General features: G+C 38.5%; 1 protein-coding gene across 3 annotated transcripts in view; it reads right to left on the reverse strand.

The window, feature by feature from the left end:
• Nucleotides 1-331: 331 nt before the first annotated feature.
• Nucleotides 332-13,718, reverse strand: part of LOC137258040 (membrane-bound transcription factor site-1 protease-like) — a 32,189-nt gene continuing 18,802 nt past the window's right edge. For all 3 annotated transcript variants that reach the window (XM_067795583.1, XM_067795585.1, XM_067795584.1), the window contains exons 16-29: nt 13,006-13,053; nt 12,449-12,631; nt 12,212-12,288; nt 11,373-11,468; nt 10,904-10,983; nt 10,634-10,669; nt 9,971-10,127; nt 9,493-9,573; nt 9,054-9,097; nt 8,573-8,650; nt 7,601-7,747; nt 7,156-7,278; nt 6,785-6,911; nt 332-5,600 (exon numbers count right to left, since the gene is read on the reverse strand). In XM_067795583.1, the coding sequence (XP_067651684.1) occupies nt 5,279-5,600; nt 6,785-6,911; nt 7,156-7,278; nt 7,601-7,747; nt 8,573-8,650; nt 9,054-9,097; nt 9,493-9,573; nt 9,971-10,127; nt 10,634-10,669; nt 10,904-10,983; nt 11,373-11,468; nt 12,212-12,288; nt 12,449-12,631; nt 13,006-13,053 (1,599 nt within the window). In that variant the 3' untranslated portion in view covers nt 332-5,278. The remainder of the gene's footprint in view (nt 5,601-6,784; nt 6,912-7,155; nt 7,279-7,600; nt 7,748-8,572; nt 8,651-9,053; nt 9,098-9,492; nt 9,574-9,970; nt 10,128-10,633; nt 10,670-10,903; nt 10,984-11,372; nt 11,469-12,211; nt 12,289-12,448; nt 12,632-13,005; nt 13,054-13,718) is intronic.

A 13,718-nucleotide genomic window follows, 5' to 3' on the forward strand; every position in this document is an offset into this window, starting at 1 on the left:
GGGCATTGGGGCTGATTTTTTTCTGTGCATTGTTCCGTTCAATGTGAGGTCAAATCCGTCAGTGCTGAATGTGGAGTGAACGTCAGCGTCCCACACAATCAGATTCTGGTGGACAGTGTGAACATCACTGTCTCACACAATCAGATCCCTTGACAGTGTAAACATCACTGTCTCACACAATCAGATCCTGGTGGACAGTGTGAACATCACTGTCTCACACAATCAGATCCTGGTGGACAGTGTAAACATCACTGTCTCACACAATCAGTTCCTGGTGGACAGTGTGAACGTCAGTGTTTCACACCATGATCAATCAAAGAGAATACAACAATTTAAGCTTATCCAATTTATTTTGACCATTGGTATAAACATTCTCACATGTTCATTTGTTCAAATGGACTTCATACATAATACAATTTCGTCAACATACTCATTCACCTTATAGGGTCACTCGGCAGTTTGGCGTTACTTTATCATTGTGTATAGTTTACATCTGATCAAACATTCTAGCAATCTGTCTCTTGAAATGCCTAATGCAAGTGACAAAGACATATTCCTTTTAATGCCCCATTTACTCAATTCAACATATTGTAACTCAGTGCCTGCATTATTCATTGCTGAAGCAAAAGAAGTGTGTACCATTAACTGAACATCAATAATACACACTGATATGTACAATATAGCTTCTCTGACTGTTCTACCTCATATGTACACAACCAACCTCTCATCAAAACTAACCATGACTGTGATAATTTAAATGTTTAAACAAGAAAGTCACACTATGTCCTACCGTTTTAACCTGCAGTTTTCTCAACATGAAAATAAACACACCTCATCAAAACTTAAGTAAAGAAAACTGAAACTGATTTTTTTACATTTAGAATTTGATTGAAAACAATTAATCCCATTGTTTGTCCTTTTCCCAATTTTAAGATGAAGATATGCATCTTAAAACCTCATAACAATGGCAGTAAACTCAGCTTTAATATGTCAATAAGATGTACCAGCACTCAAACACAGAAGTACCTTACAAGGATCATACTGTATGATCCTTGATAAATATGTTTGTTTTGAGTAGTGCATATCTTGTTGAAAATATGGAAAATGCTCCAGTAAATGTAAGTATAGTGACATCTGAGCCTCACATTTTACAACTGATTGTCTTCTAGCAGAAAGTTAACATACTGTTACATTTATTACATTATAGCTTGTCCTGAAAGAGACTTTCGTTTGTTTAGTGCCTTGGTGTACATCCAAAATCATTAATCATTTCATATCATACCCAAAATGTCAATTTCTTATTGTCAAACAGAATAATTATTAATATACAGTTCATAAAAATTTAAACATTGTTGTAAAGATAAATAATGTCTGTGAAACTTAAAATATGCCCCCAAAAGAGGGTAACAAATTTGTATAGATTTCATAAAAAAATTATTAAAATGCAAAATGAAACTAGAATGGCATGCAGACAGGCTACAACTAGAATTGACATGGTATCTTCAGACAACTACACAAGCATGATCTTAAATCAGAGAAAGATATAATCACATTTCAAAATTCTGTTATTTGCTTTGTATCATATTCCATGCTTTATTAATAGCTCTTGACGTGCCTGAAGAAATCGTTCTCATAAGCAAATACATAATATTGCAGTAGTGTCATGTTAAAGCAGAACAGTACAATCTGGCAACATGTATGGAGTCTCATAATTTTGTTTTTTTTAAGTTTTCACAGAGATCAGGGGGATAAGAAACGTTATTTTTTTTCCAAATGACATTTCAGGACTGAAAGTGTAAAAACCTCTTTCTCAGAGACTGATAAAAGGAAATTAAAATTACGAAGCACATGTAATTTATTTTTGAAGGGCATGTTGTTTGAATGAAATTTATTCTGAATCAACCAAATGTGCTTATCATACATCAGCATCCTCAATAATCTCCGGGTATCCGATAAATCTCCACTACTGCCCTGCATACACCTACGGCTCGGCCCGATCATGTCAGAAATTATATGATCTGAAAATGTACCTGAAAAAATATCTGCCTTTCACATACATTCCACAACACCCTAATATTAAATGTTGTATTCAGGAAGGAAATCTGTTACTTGCAAACTGGGTATCCCTTCAAAAATCAAAATTCAGTCACACAAATATATAACTATTACATCAGTATTTTGTAAATGAGGTACAAGACACACACAGATGGTTAAAACCCTGACAATATAACCAATAGCCTCGATTCTCAAATTTACAAAATACCAGCTTATTCATGGTGGTGTTTATTCTGTCCTTTACATTTCTTCAATACAATACCAAAGCCAACTCATTACTTATCTTAAAACACATGCAACTACATAACCACCATACCAAGGAAAGATTCAAGGCAGTTTCTCGGAGAAAATTTTAAAACTACACATTTCAGTATTAACACAGCTCTAACAAAGAAACATTTGGAATGACAGCTCAGTCAGACATGAAGTTTTTGCCTTGTTTTTTTCCTAAAAAGAGGACAACATTCCATGATGCTGAAATAAATTGTTGTCAAGCTGGGATTAATCTCTAAAATATTCCTTCAAATAAAAGATACAAAACAAAGATAGAAAACAAACCAAATTTCGATGGAACCATGGCACTGGTTATTTTGTTAATGTGTAAAACCCATACAGAAAACAAGAAATGTTTGTGTCTGGCCAAATATACCACTGGCCAATCATGGCTTTCTAAGCCTAACGGAAACAACCAGGTCAAAATATCCCAACACGACAAAGTCAGTTACCGCTGTGCTATTCAAGTCCAAGAATCTCATCAAGGTTCATTAGGACATCTAATGTCAATCATCTCAGAACAAAATACTCAACACATTGGAAACTAAAAATTATTGCAAAAATCATGAATCTACCCTCAGTTGTGCATGTTATTGATATAAATATGTTATGAACATGTTCCCAATATTCACACAGCATACAGTCAAGATGATGCCCCTTGGGCCAAGATGATCCCCTCAGGTCCAAGATGATCTCTCCTAGGGCCTAGATGATCTCCCTCTAGGGCAAGATGATGCCCCTACGGTCAAGATATCTCCCCTGGCGGTTAGATGATGCCCATAGGGTCAAGATGATCTCCCCTAGAGTCAAGATTTTTCCTAGTGATTAGATGATCTCCCTTTAGGTCAAGATGATCCCCCATAGGGCCATGATGCGCCTCCTAGGGCTAATATGATTTTCCTCCCAGGGCCAAGACGATTCCCTCCAGGGCCAAGATGATAACCTCCCGGAGACTTTCACTGTAGAAAGAGTCTTGTGATGCTCATAGCAATTAGTGATGAAAGCATACAAGAAGGTCATGATACAATATATAGGATGCACTCATCTTTAGCTTGTCAGAAACATCATAGAACAGGTTCCAAAGAAATAGAGGTATCAAGTGACCTACTTATTTATCAGTTACCAAGATTAATCCTTACAATATGGAAAACATTCTCTGTAAAGATGATATTCAGTTTCTATGAGGTCAGTGTTAGTACACTGATGGATGGATGGACAGATGAATTCCATGTCATAAGCCTTAATTAACAGATGCTAACAAAAAAAAGAAAAAAGATATAAAATAAATATCTACCACATGCAAAATAAAAACCAATATTTCAAGAACCAAACTATAAAATGTTAGCAGGAAAGCCATTTCTGGGTCCATACCAATCTGAATTTTTTGGGCTCAAGAGGTTAGGAACATTTAGCAACCATGTTTGTTTAGGTCAAAAGGTATCAATAACATGTAACTAGAAATGTTAAAATGGTACAAACTGAAATCACATTCAAATTTTCAAACTAAAATCGCAAGTCCTAATCTCACGTAGGTATTAAACTGCTACCATATTCCCCACAACATCCACAACACACAATCACATGAACATGAAGTCTGTTTGTTTTAATAGTGGTCTATGTACAATATATGCTGCAGCACACAACTATAAATAAGATATCACATTCATTATAGCTCTGACAATGTTGTCACATCATACCTTGTCAGAAATGTCTTGTGCACAAGATTAAATACCATACTTATTGCATACACAAACATGGGTAAGTTGATAGTCCTCAGGTGAGTCTAACAGTGGAGGTCCCATGTTAATTCCAATCTTCTTTGGAAACACACTATGTGTTTGATATCTGACTCTCAGACAATTTAACTGCCACATTTGTTAACAGAAGTCTGAATACGGTAATGAAGTTCCTGCAAGTCTGAGGATCTTATTTTTGATGAAAATGACATGCTTTTGTGTCCTACAGTGATACAAGTAGAACTTAAGTTTTTGCAAATGTGACCTTTGATGGGAAACAGCAGTCACTGGGAACATCAATGTTCAACTGATTCAGACGTCTTCCAATGACACAGGCTGACTTTCTCCATACGATGGATGTTCCTTCTCCTTGATCCCCTGGTCTCCTGTCTTGACAATGAGAGATGACGATGATGATGATGATGGTCTGATAGATGATCATGGAACTATTCCACAGGAACAACCCACACTCATATCCTGTACTGATGATACACAATTCTCATACAACCCAAAATAGCCTTTCAAAATACTGCTACCACTAATGTGTGAATGCAGAGTTCATGTGATTTTCCTCAGAGAAGCCAGTTTTCTGTTCCTTCAGCATCTTTCACACTATTACTTTACCCTCACTTAAAACCAAATAAAACTATGCCTACAAAACTAGTACAAAATGCACTCCACATGTTCATAACGTGATCTAGCCATATTGCCATGAGTCAACAATGTAACTAAAGAACTCCAAAATATATGTCTCCCTAATGACTCAAATGTCATCTTTCCATGACACAAACGTCATCTTGCTTGTCATACAATGATCATTCCATCTTTTATGACACCTGACATCGACATGAGGTCATTTATCATCCAGTGTTAGAGTTGTAAGTATAGCCGGAACACAGGTAATGGCAGTAGAACACGGAGGAGACAGGGAGGTTTAGAAATGGTTTGATTTGTGATAAAAGAAGTCTGTTGTTTCAGCACTGTGAGACGGATATAGCTCAACTGTTCTGATATTCCTGTCAATTCACTCAACGAAAAGAACATGGCTTCAACGTCAACCTCTGGCTCAGGGCAGCTAGGGGTTATGTCAAATGTTTGCATTTCACTTGGGAATATATTTGTACTCCTTTTTAACAAAATATCTACAGGAGATTGTCTTCCCAAAACATCCATGAAAACATTCTATGCAAGCTTTTGACACACCCCTTACTTCATCATACTCCTGGCACTTTAGCTCCATATATAAGCTGCTGCAGCTTGCGAGGACGAGGACGTTTCCGTTTCGGACGAGACCGACTTCGGTAATATTGATTCAACAAGAAGAGCACTACAAGTCCAGTGCTGAGAAAAGCTAATACTGGAAACACATTTGATGTGTCCTGTACAACATGTGGCCCTCCATACTGGGGGTCGGCTATAAACCCAGGCTTGTCTTTTATCCCTACAATAGGGTTCAGTAGATTATCTTTCCCCTTCACTGGAGGCAGAGGAGGCTCCAGCTCAATGAACATCAGCTTCTGATGTTGATACAGGTTACTGAAACAGAGAGAAGTGAGTCATGAGTACTCTCATATGACATGCAATCTCATACAATCCTCTTAATTATAAGTTCCTTGTAACTTTGAACATGATGGGTATATTGCATGTGACATTTCAAGGTAGACATTCCATTGATGATGTCATGCCTACCATGGGTTTGATATGTTGAGTGGATGAGAAGGCAACCACAGGTTACTTGTCTCTTGTACCTACGATGATGCTAACATATAGAGTGGATGAGCCAGAAACATATGGGTTTCTCATCTGGTGTACGTACAATGCTACTGACTTGCTGAGTTGATGAGCACAGAACCCATCTGTTTACTCATCTGTTGTAACTACGATGGTTCTCACTGATGTTGATGAGCACAGAACCCATCTGTTTACTCATCTGTTGTAACTACGATGGTTCTCACTGATGTTGATGAGCACAGAACCCATCTGTTTACTCATCTGTTGTAACTACGATGGTTCTCACTGATGTTGATGAGCACAGAACCCATCTGTTTACTCATCTGGTGTAACTACGATGGTTCTCACTGATGTTGATGAGCACAGAACCCATCTGTTTACTCATCTGTTGTAACTACGATGGTTCTGACTGATGTTGATGAACACAAAACACATCAGTTAGTTGTCTGTTGTACCTACAATGGTGCTTATTTATTGAGTAGATTAGCACACAACACATTAATTACTAGTCTGTTGTACCTACGATGGTGCCAATGTAATGAGCTGGGGCTAGCTCTCTTTGCACAAAGATAGCTGTCAGTGCCATAGATCAACACTGACTTGCAACTATCTTAGCACTAAATCACCTTCGAAAATCTTGGCTCTGTCGAGCAGGTAACACATGGGTTACTAGTCTGTTGTACACATGGGCTACTAGTCTGTCATACCTATGACAGTGTTGACATGAGGAGTTGATAAGCATACAACCATTGATTACTAGTCTGTCATACCTACAATGGTGTTGATATGAGGAGTTTGATAAGCATACAACCATTGATTACTAGTCTGTCATACCTACAATGGTGTTGACAAGAGGAGTTGATAAGCATACAACCATTGATTACTAGTCTGTCATACCTACAATGGTGCTGACATAAGGAGTTAGATAAGCATCCAACCATTGGTTCCTAGTCTGTTTTACGCATGGGTTACTAGTTTTTCATACTTACGATGGTGCTGATTTGTTGAGCGGATGAGGTGGAGCCCACACCAAGTGTGGACATGTCGGCAGAGGACGATGGCGGGCAGTACCAAGGTGTCCCTCCAGCACCTTTGAGTACCGATGTAGATGATTTCCTGGAAAGAGACTTGGCAGCTTAGTGGGAGAATGACTACATAGCAAATACAATTTATACATGAAGACACCCTGTACCAACTAGCAACAGCCGAAATATCCTGTATATGCTTAGATGTTAATCCACAAATGACCATATTCAAACATAAGAAAAACAAGAGATGCTCATTCAACCCAACCCACATTTAAGTTTAGAAATCTGTAACTAGAGAAAATGGAATATAATGACAGTGCAGCATCACCAACCTTCCATTCTCTCCGGGAGATCAATGGCCATGGACAGAGAGATCTTCTCCTGGTTAGAGAAGATTGGTAGCAACGTATTGTAGGCTGTATACTCTAGCAGAGCACTCAACATCCAGAAACAGTCTGAAACAAACACACCCTCAGATAACATCCTGCTCTGCTGGAATCCGTGACCAGATCATCCAGTGTTTCAGGTATGTAACAGCTATGTTACCATTGGTTGTATACCCGACCAACCAATATGATAGATGTCTTCCCAAATCTGACGACATCTACTATAGGTACAACAGTTGTACCAGTCATGCTACAGCATAGTCCACATTGAATATATTCACCCTAAAACTCTAAAATGTTTTGGCAATTTTCCACAAGCATAAAGAAACATCTCTGTCCATTTGTGGGATATAATAACCTTGACCTTCATTGTCAGGGTATTTCTGCCCACCTTTCTGCATGTGGCTGGTATCTAGGCAGTTGGAGTCTCCATACAGCACAACCCGACCTCCACTTCCAGCGGGAGTCTTAGTCTGATGCAGCCCCAACACCGGAACACTGTCTGTCATCTTGGTGTCTCCCTTCAACACCTCATAACCTGCAAACACATCATCATGGACAGTGACTTTCACAATATTTCCCACACTGACCAAGTCTTCAACCTTGCCTCTACAAGCCTACCTTTCTTGGCTCCATCATGGAGTCACCCCACCACAACATGAATTGTGTCACTTGAGATGAAAAAGCAATACCCAATGAGACTGACCTTATTTTGAATGGATTAACAAAGTTGCTAGGAAGAACAGACAATCTGGATGATTAGAAAAGAAAAAGTTTCAAGACTTTGTCCCTGACATACTAACACAATGACACTATTTAAAGGCCTGAAATGCCAAAGGTGGAAACTAGACTCTGATGATGTTGATATAGGCTAGAGTGATTGAGTTTACTTTTACGTCGCACTCAGAAATATTCCAGCAATGTGGCGGCAGTCTATAAATAATTGAGTCTGGATCAGACAATCCAGTGATCAACAGCATGAGCATCTCCTGCGTGAGTTGGAACTGATGACAAGTGTCAACCAAGTCAGTGAGTCCGACCACCTGATCCCGTTAGTCACATGGTACGACAAGAATAGTCGCCTTTTATGGCAATCATGGGTTGCTGAAGGTCTACTCTAACCTTGACCTTCACGGGTCAATATAGTCTTGCTTCCCTCAGAAAGTGGCACAGTAGTGCTAGACCAAGCCAATGGACCAGTTGTTGCTGTTAGTTACAATTTACCCAATACTTCCAACATACTACATCTGAGAAAACTTTAGTGACCATACATGTCAACCTCAATCTTGAGTACATTGTTTTGTCTTACAAAAAATACTTTATGTGAGCAATTAAATGTTAAAAGTCTATGTGCAACCCTTACCTTGATTTTTCAAAGACTGCAGAACTAGAACCCCTTCTTCAGGAAATTTGGCTATACTGGTACCAGATGCATAGTACACTAGAAACAGAAACATTGTCATTTTCCTGAACCATAAGAATATGCTGACATTCCTGTTGGAGAATCTGTATTAAACTTGATGTGATACTGATCTTGAGAGATGTGTATGTGTCTTGCTTAATGCCACTAAGCAGTATTCCAGCTGAATGACCATGACTTCATAGAGTCTGACTCAGACAATCCAATAACTGATATTGTAAACAGCAATCCTTTCTATCTGAGAACATTGAAAGGCATCGTCTGTGATTCTGACCACATAATAAAGTCACCTCTTGTTACCAGCATCAAGATCTGGTGTCTCAAGTAGGTTAAGCTGATCTTGTAGAGATCATCAACTGAACTACAACTGATGGAGTTATCTCCCTTCACTGTCAATGGCAGTGTAACACTGTGATCTACTTACTGTCGTGATCTCCAACTGTATAGTCTCCTTCATACACTTGATCACTAGCAGAGGAAGAGAAATATAGGAACCATTATCACTGATTTCTCACACATGACATAGCCTTGGTCATGCAACACCAAATAAAATGGCCTCAACTCTATGCCTAAGTGTCTCAAAACTAAGAAAAAAGTTTTCCTCAAATCTATGTCGGCTCAAAAGGATTAAAAGATTTTGGAAAATCAAGTTATGAAAATGTTATTGTCCTTTTTCCGTAGTCCTGGTCTAATTATTATACATAAGCCCATCATTCATGAAATACATTGATAAATGTTGGTCAACATACCACACCACAAAACATCTTACATCCATTTATTCAAAAGATCATGACAAAAGATTAAATGTTATACAGGTTTAAACAATCAACAGGAATACACTTATGCCACACAATGTCACCTACCTGAATGCCATTCCAAGGGGTGACAGCAGATCATTAATGGCTGGAATATTAGCACCGCCAGTGTCTGGCATCCACCATTGTCTGTAACATCACAAGTACAAACCTACAGCAAATGTGGGCTATCCAAAATGTTCCTTCATCTAAGGGACATTCATTATCTTCGGCTAGAGAGGGCGATGATGATTTTTATAGAAAAGCATGTAAAATGTGAATGACCCCACCTAAAATATATGTACAACCTAAGTAATCAACCTGCATATCATGTACAAATAGCAAGCCCCCGCCCCCATCCCCATCCCCGTCCATCAACATGCACACCCCCAAAACATCTTGACAGATACCTTCCCAGAACAAAATCACTGACTCCCCCTTAAAATCATCTGCACTCTAGAGGTACAGGATTCACGGAAAGAAAGATGCACAACTGTACTTCTATCCTCCACATAATGGAGAATCTTTGGCTACTGAAAAAACATACCTGGTATTTTCATCATAGAATTTGACCTTCTTCATGACAGAGACATTGTACCAGTCGGCAAACACGATGACGGACAGGCCCTGGTCAATGTCCCGCTTCAACTTGGTCACCTCTTCAGGGAAATACTCCTCCTCAGCATCAACAATCAACAGAGTCCCTGGCAAGCACATGACAGATACACCAGCTTACCTTCTCTCTCTTGTAGGGTTGTATATTGCTTATTGCTAAAGTACCATGAATGGTGGTTTATGTGATATAAGATACATAAAGGTTTACAGGTGGAACAGTAGCTGATACAATAATCAAATAAAATCAACGGCTTGCTTCAGAAGAGGTTTACTGTTGCTAAACAACCAGAATAATTATTGGAAAACTTTCTTCCCTTGGCAACAATGTCAGCCACCTGTTCCCCATTTCATGCAGCCAAACAGCCAAACTCCATGACACAAAGATATTCTTATGAACACCTGGGATGAATCAGTTGAAGTTGTGTCCCCAGAATACATATTACACAGTTCTAGAAGAATTATCAACAAACACAATCAATCACACAATCCTGATTGCTGGGAACTTGACATATATAACAGAAAACATATTGGACCTAGGAACATCTTCACTCAGGTGCTATTCTAACACAACATCAATATATTGCTAAAGACTCACCATACTGACTAGCATCAAAACATGTGAATGGTGAACCTGAAAAACAAGCAAAAATTTAAAGACTGTAATTGTGTTCGAAGATGCAGTCATTGAAAAGCATAGAGTTGTGGTTAATGAAAAGTACATAGTTTTAGAAAATGTAAGTAAAAATCAAAACTGATAATTTATGAACAGCCGAGACACTGTTGTCTAACATTAAGTAATGATGAAGTCACTTCCTTTAGACTAAATACAGAAAATGGAATTCTGTGTGCTGGGATTCCTCCTTACCAAGAACCTCTACGAAGTATCCACTGCTCCTCAGATGCTGGTACATGTCCTTGAAGTTGGTGTGGATGTGGTCTCCATTCCTGCACAAACATCAAACAAGTCAGTTTGAAGTCAATAAAACATTATCGGACCCTGACGATGTAGCATCCCAAATATCACCAACACTGAACAGAGTAAAATACAACAAAACATAACTGAAACACATCAAAAGGGCATATTTCATATCATCAGAAGGCAGCAAGTGATCACAGATGATCGTAACTCCTATACTGCAACATAGACGTAAGATGGTCATAGCACTACAATCATTTTGTGCAGGTGATCCCGCTACTGCTACTAGGAGTGTTATTATAAGGGATTTGATATAGTAGTATATACTTCACTTTCAATATCTACTGCATAAGACAAATCAAGTGAGATGGGTTTAAAACAAGGAAACATTTTCCAAGTGTGTATGTTGATGCATTACCAGTCGAGTGGATCATTCTTCATCCTGAGATTGTCTCGAGGGAAGTATCCCGGAGGGTAGCGCAGATTGTGGTACTGATCCCAAAGGATACGTTTGCTGAAATACAAACACATAGTATGGATTAGTTAGTTGTGTAGTTCCACACTTAGCAATATTCATGCTGCATGACAATATCTGTATCTGTCTGCAATCTAGTCAAGACTAAACCCGTGCTTGACGCCAAGAGCACCGGCCTACATAGTTGTGATACAATTAATAACCAATAACCCTGTTATCTACACTTGTTTAGAACCTTAGGTTTGCTTCTCAAGTGAAGTCCCTATTTCAAAATCTATTGTCACTAACTTAACAAGCAATATCTGTATCATGTTGCCTTGACATCAAGTATCAACAAAAGTGTCCTTTTTGAAAACATGTCACCCCACAGGAGCAAGCACTTAAAACATTTAATCAAATTGAAAGTGCGTTATAAATAAACTGCAAGGTAGAGACAACATTATTCAGAATATTCATGGCAGAACTCAAGTCTGCTTGCTACATGACATTTCTAGTAGTAAAGAGATTAAGTACTGGTGCTATGGCTTCTTGTTTACGTCATGAAAGCAGCAGTTTGATCAGACAGGTATTGTGGGTATTGATTACAGTTTATAAAGGGAGGTAACCCTAGGTATCACTGATTGAAGACATCTCAGGGAAACTAGCATAGGAAATAAAGCAACAATAGACAGATAATAACTGGTGCAGCCTAGGACTTAAAACCAAACCATGACATGTTCTTGGTAGATAGGGTTATTTTGAGTTTTCTGGGTCACATGAAACTTTCATCGCTGAGTACTCACCTTCGTGGAGGAGTGGGAATGATTTTCACCCTGATTGGAAGTTTCACAGTTGACTGCCTCACATCTTTTTCTTCACTCTGAGAAAATAACATAACTGATCACATACAATTTTCTGCATCTGTCTATCAATGAAATCATCAGGACTTTCAAATTTGCACTGAAATTTTTACAACAATAATTCATTTGAACCACATGTTCACTATATCTATTTATTATAATCATACAACATAATCATACCTCTGCTGGAGACTCCACTGTAAGGGTTATCTGCCCCTGAGCAATGCCTTCCCATGTTGCAGCATTCTTAGACACAGTCACAGATACAGCCAGGAACCCCGACCATGGCCACAACACAGGTGAGTACGAGAACGCTACTTCAATATGGCTGCCAAACTGAGGTGTATATGGTTCCCACTTCGGCTGCAACAAGCCAAACTCGTCTTGCATCAGAAGTAACACCACCTCCCCTAAATTGCTCATATGTCATTCTAAACATTAATAATTGTACAGATGGTGATTTTATTGGCACAATGTTCTCAACAATACATTAGTTATATTATGGCTGAGAACAGAAATTGTGTCAACAGACTACCAATTGGGAGATAAAACTCAGGATCTTAGAACAATGAGCAAACATTCTAACCACTCACCTACTGAAACACTCTGTAATAAGTATATTGCATGGGGTCAGATGTGTTAACTCTGAATGGTTAAAGGTAGACAGATTTAGAAGTCATTTACTGTTAAACAGATGTCACAAATGCATAAATTTTCTGTGAACTTAATATGCTTACCTTATCAACTATCTTTCCTGAAACGCCCATTCCATTCAAGATTGTAACCTGGAAAAATAAATCTGAATGTTGAACTCATCTCAACTATAAAAACGAAAACAAGACGCTACTTAATGATTCCTGTTTCTGGTGGCTGCCATATAGCTGGAATATTGCTGAGTGCAGCATAAAACTAAATTCACTCACCTGTTTCTGGTGAGTGTTAATTATTTCTTCAGTAATAAAATTACAATGAAATTATGTTAGTGTGAGTGAGTGAGTTTAGTTTTACGCCACACTCAGCAATATTCCAGCTATATGGCGGCGGTCTGTAAATAATTGAGTCTGGACCAGACAATCCAGTGATCAACAACATGAGCATTGATCTGCACAATTGGGAACCAATGACATGCGTCAGCCAAGTCAGCGAGCCTGACCACCCGATCCCGTTAGTCGTCTCTTACGACAAGCTTAGTTGCTTTGAAGTTATGTTAATGTTACCAATGTTGACACAAAAGACCATGCACCTGATTATTATTCTAATAACCAAAGTCTTGTCAAAATCAAGTGTTTTATCTGCAAGTTCTATTCTGAGATAGTGACAACTATTGTCCTCACACATAACTAGTTTGTTACGCTGATCATGTAAGTTCGGCTAGGCAAAGTTTGGAAGAAAGAACTGGGCCATACTTCTTATCAATATGAAAACAAAAATCAGAAATCAACATGTATCA

The sequence above is a fragment of the Haliotis asinina genome, chromosome 12 (assembly GCF_037392515.1).
Source record: "Haliotis asinina isolate JCU_RB_2024 chromosome 12, JCU_Hal_asi_v2, whole genome shotgun sequence".
Classification (NCBI taxonomy): domain Eukaryota; kingdom Metazoa; phylum Mollusca; class Gastropoda; order Lepetellida; family Haliotidae; genus Haliotis; species Haliotis asinina.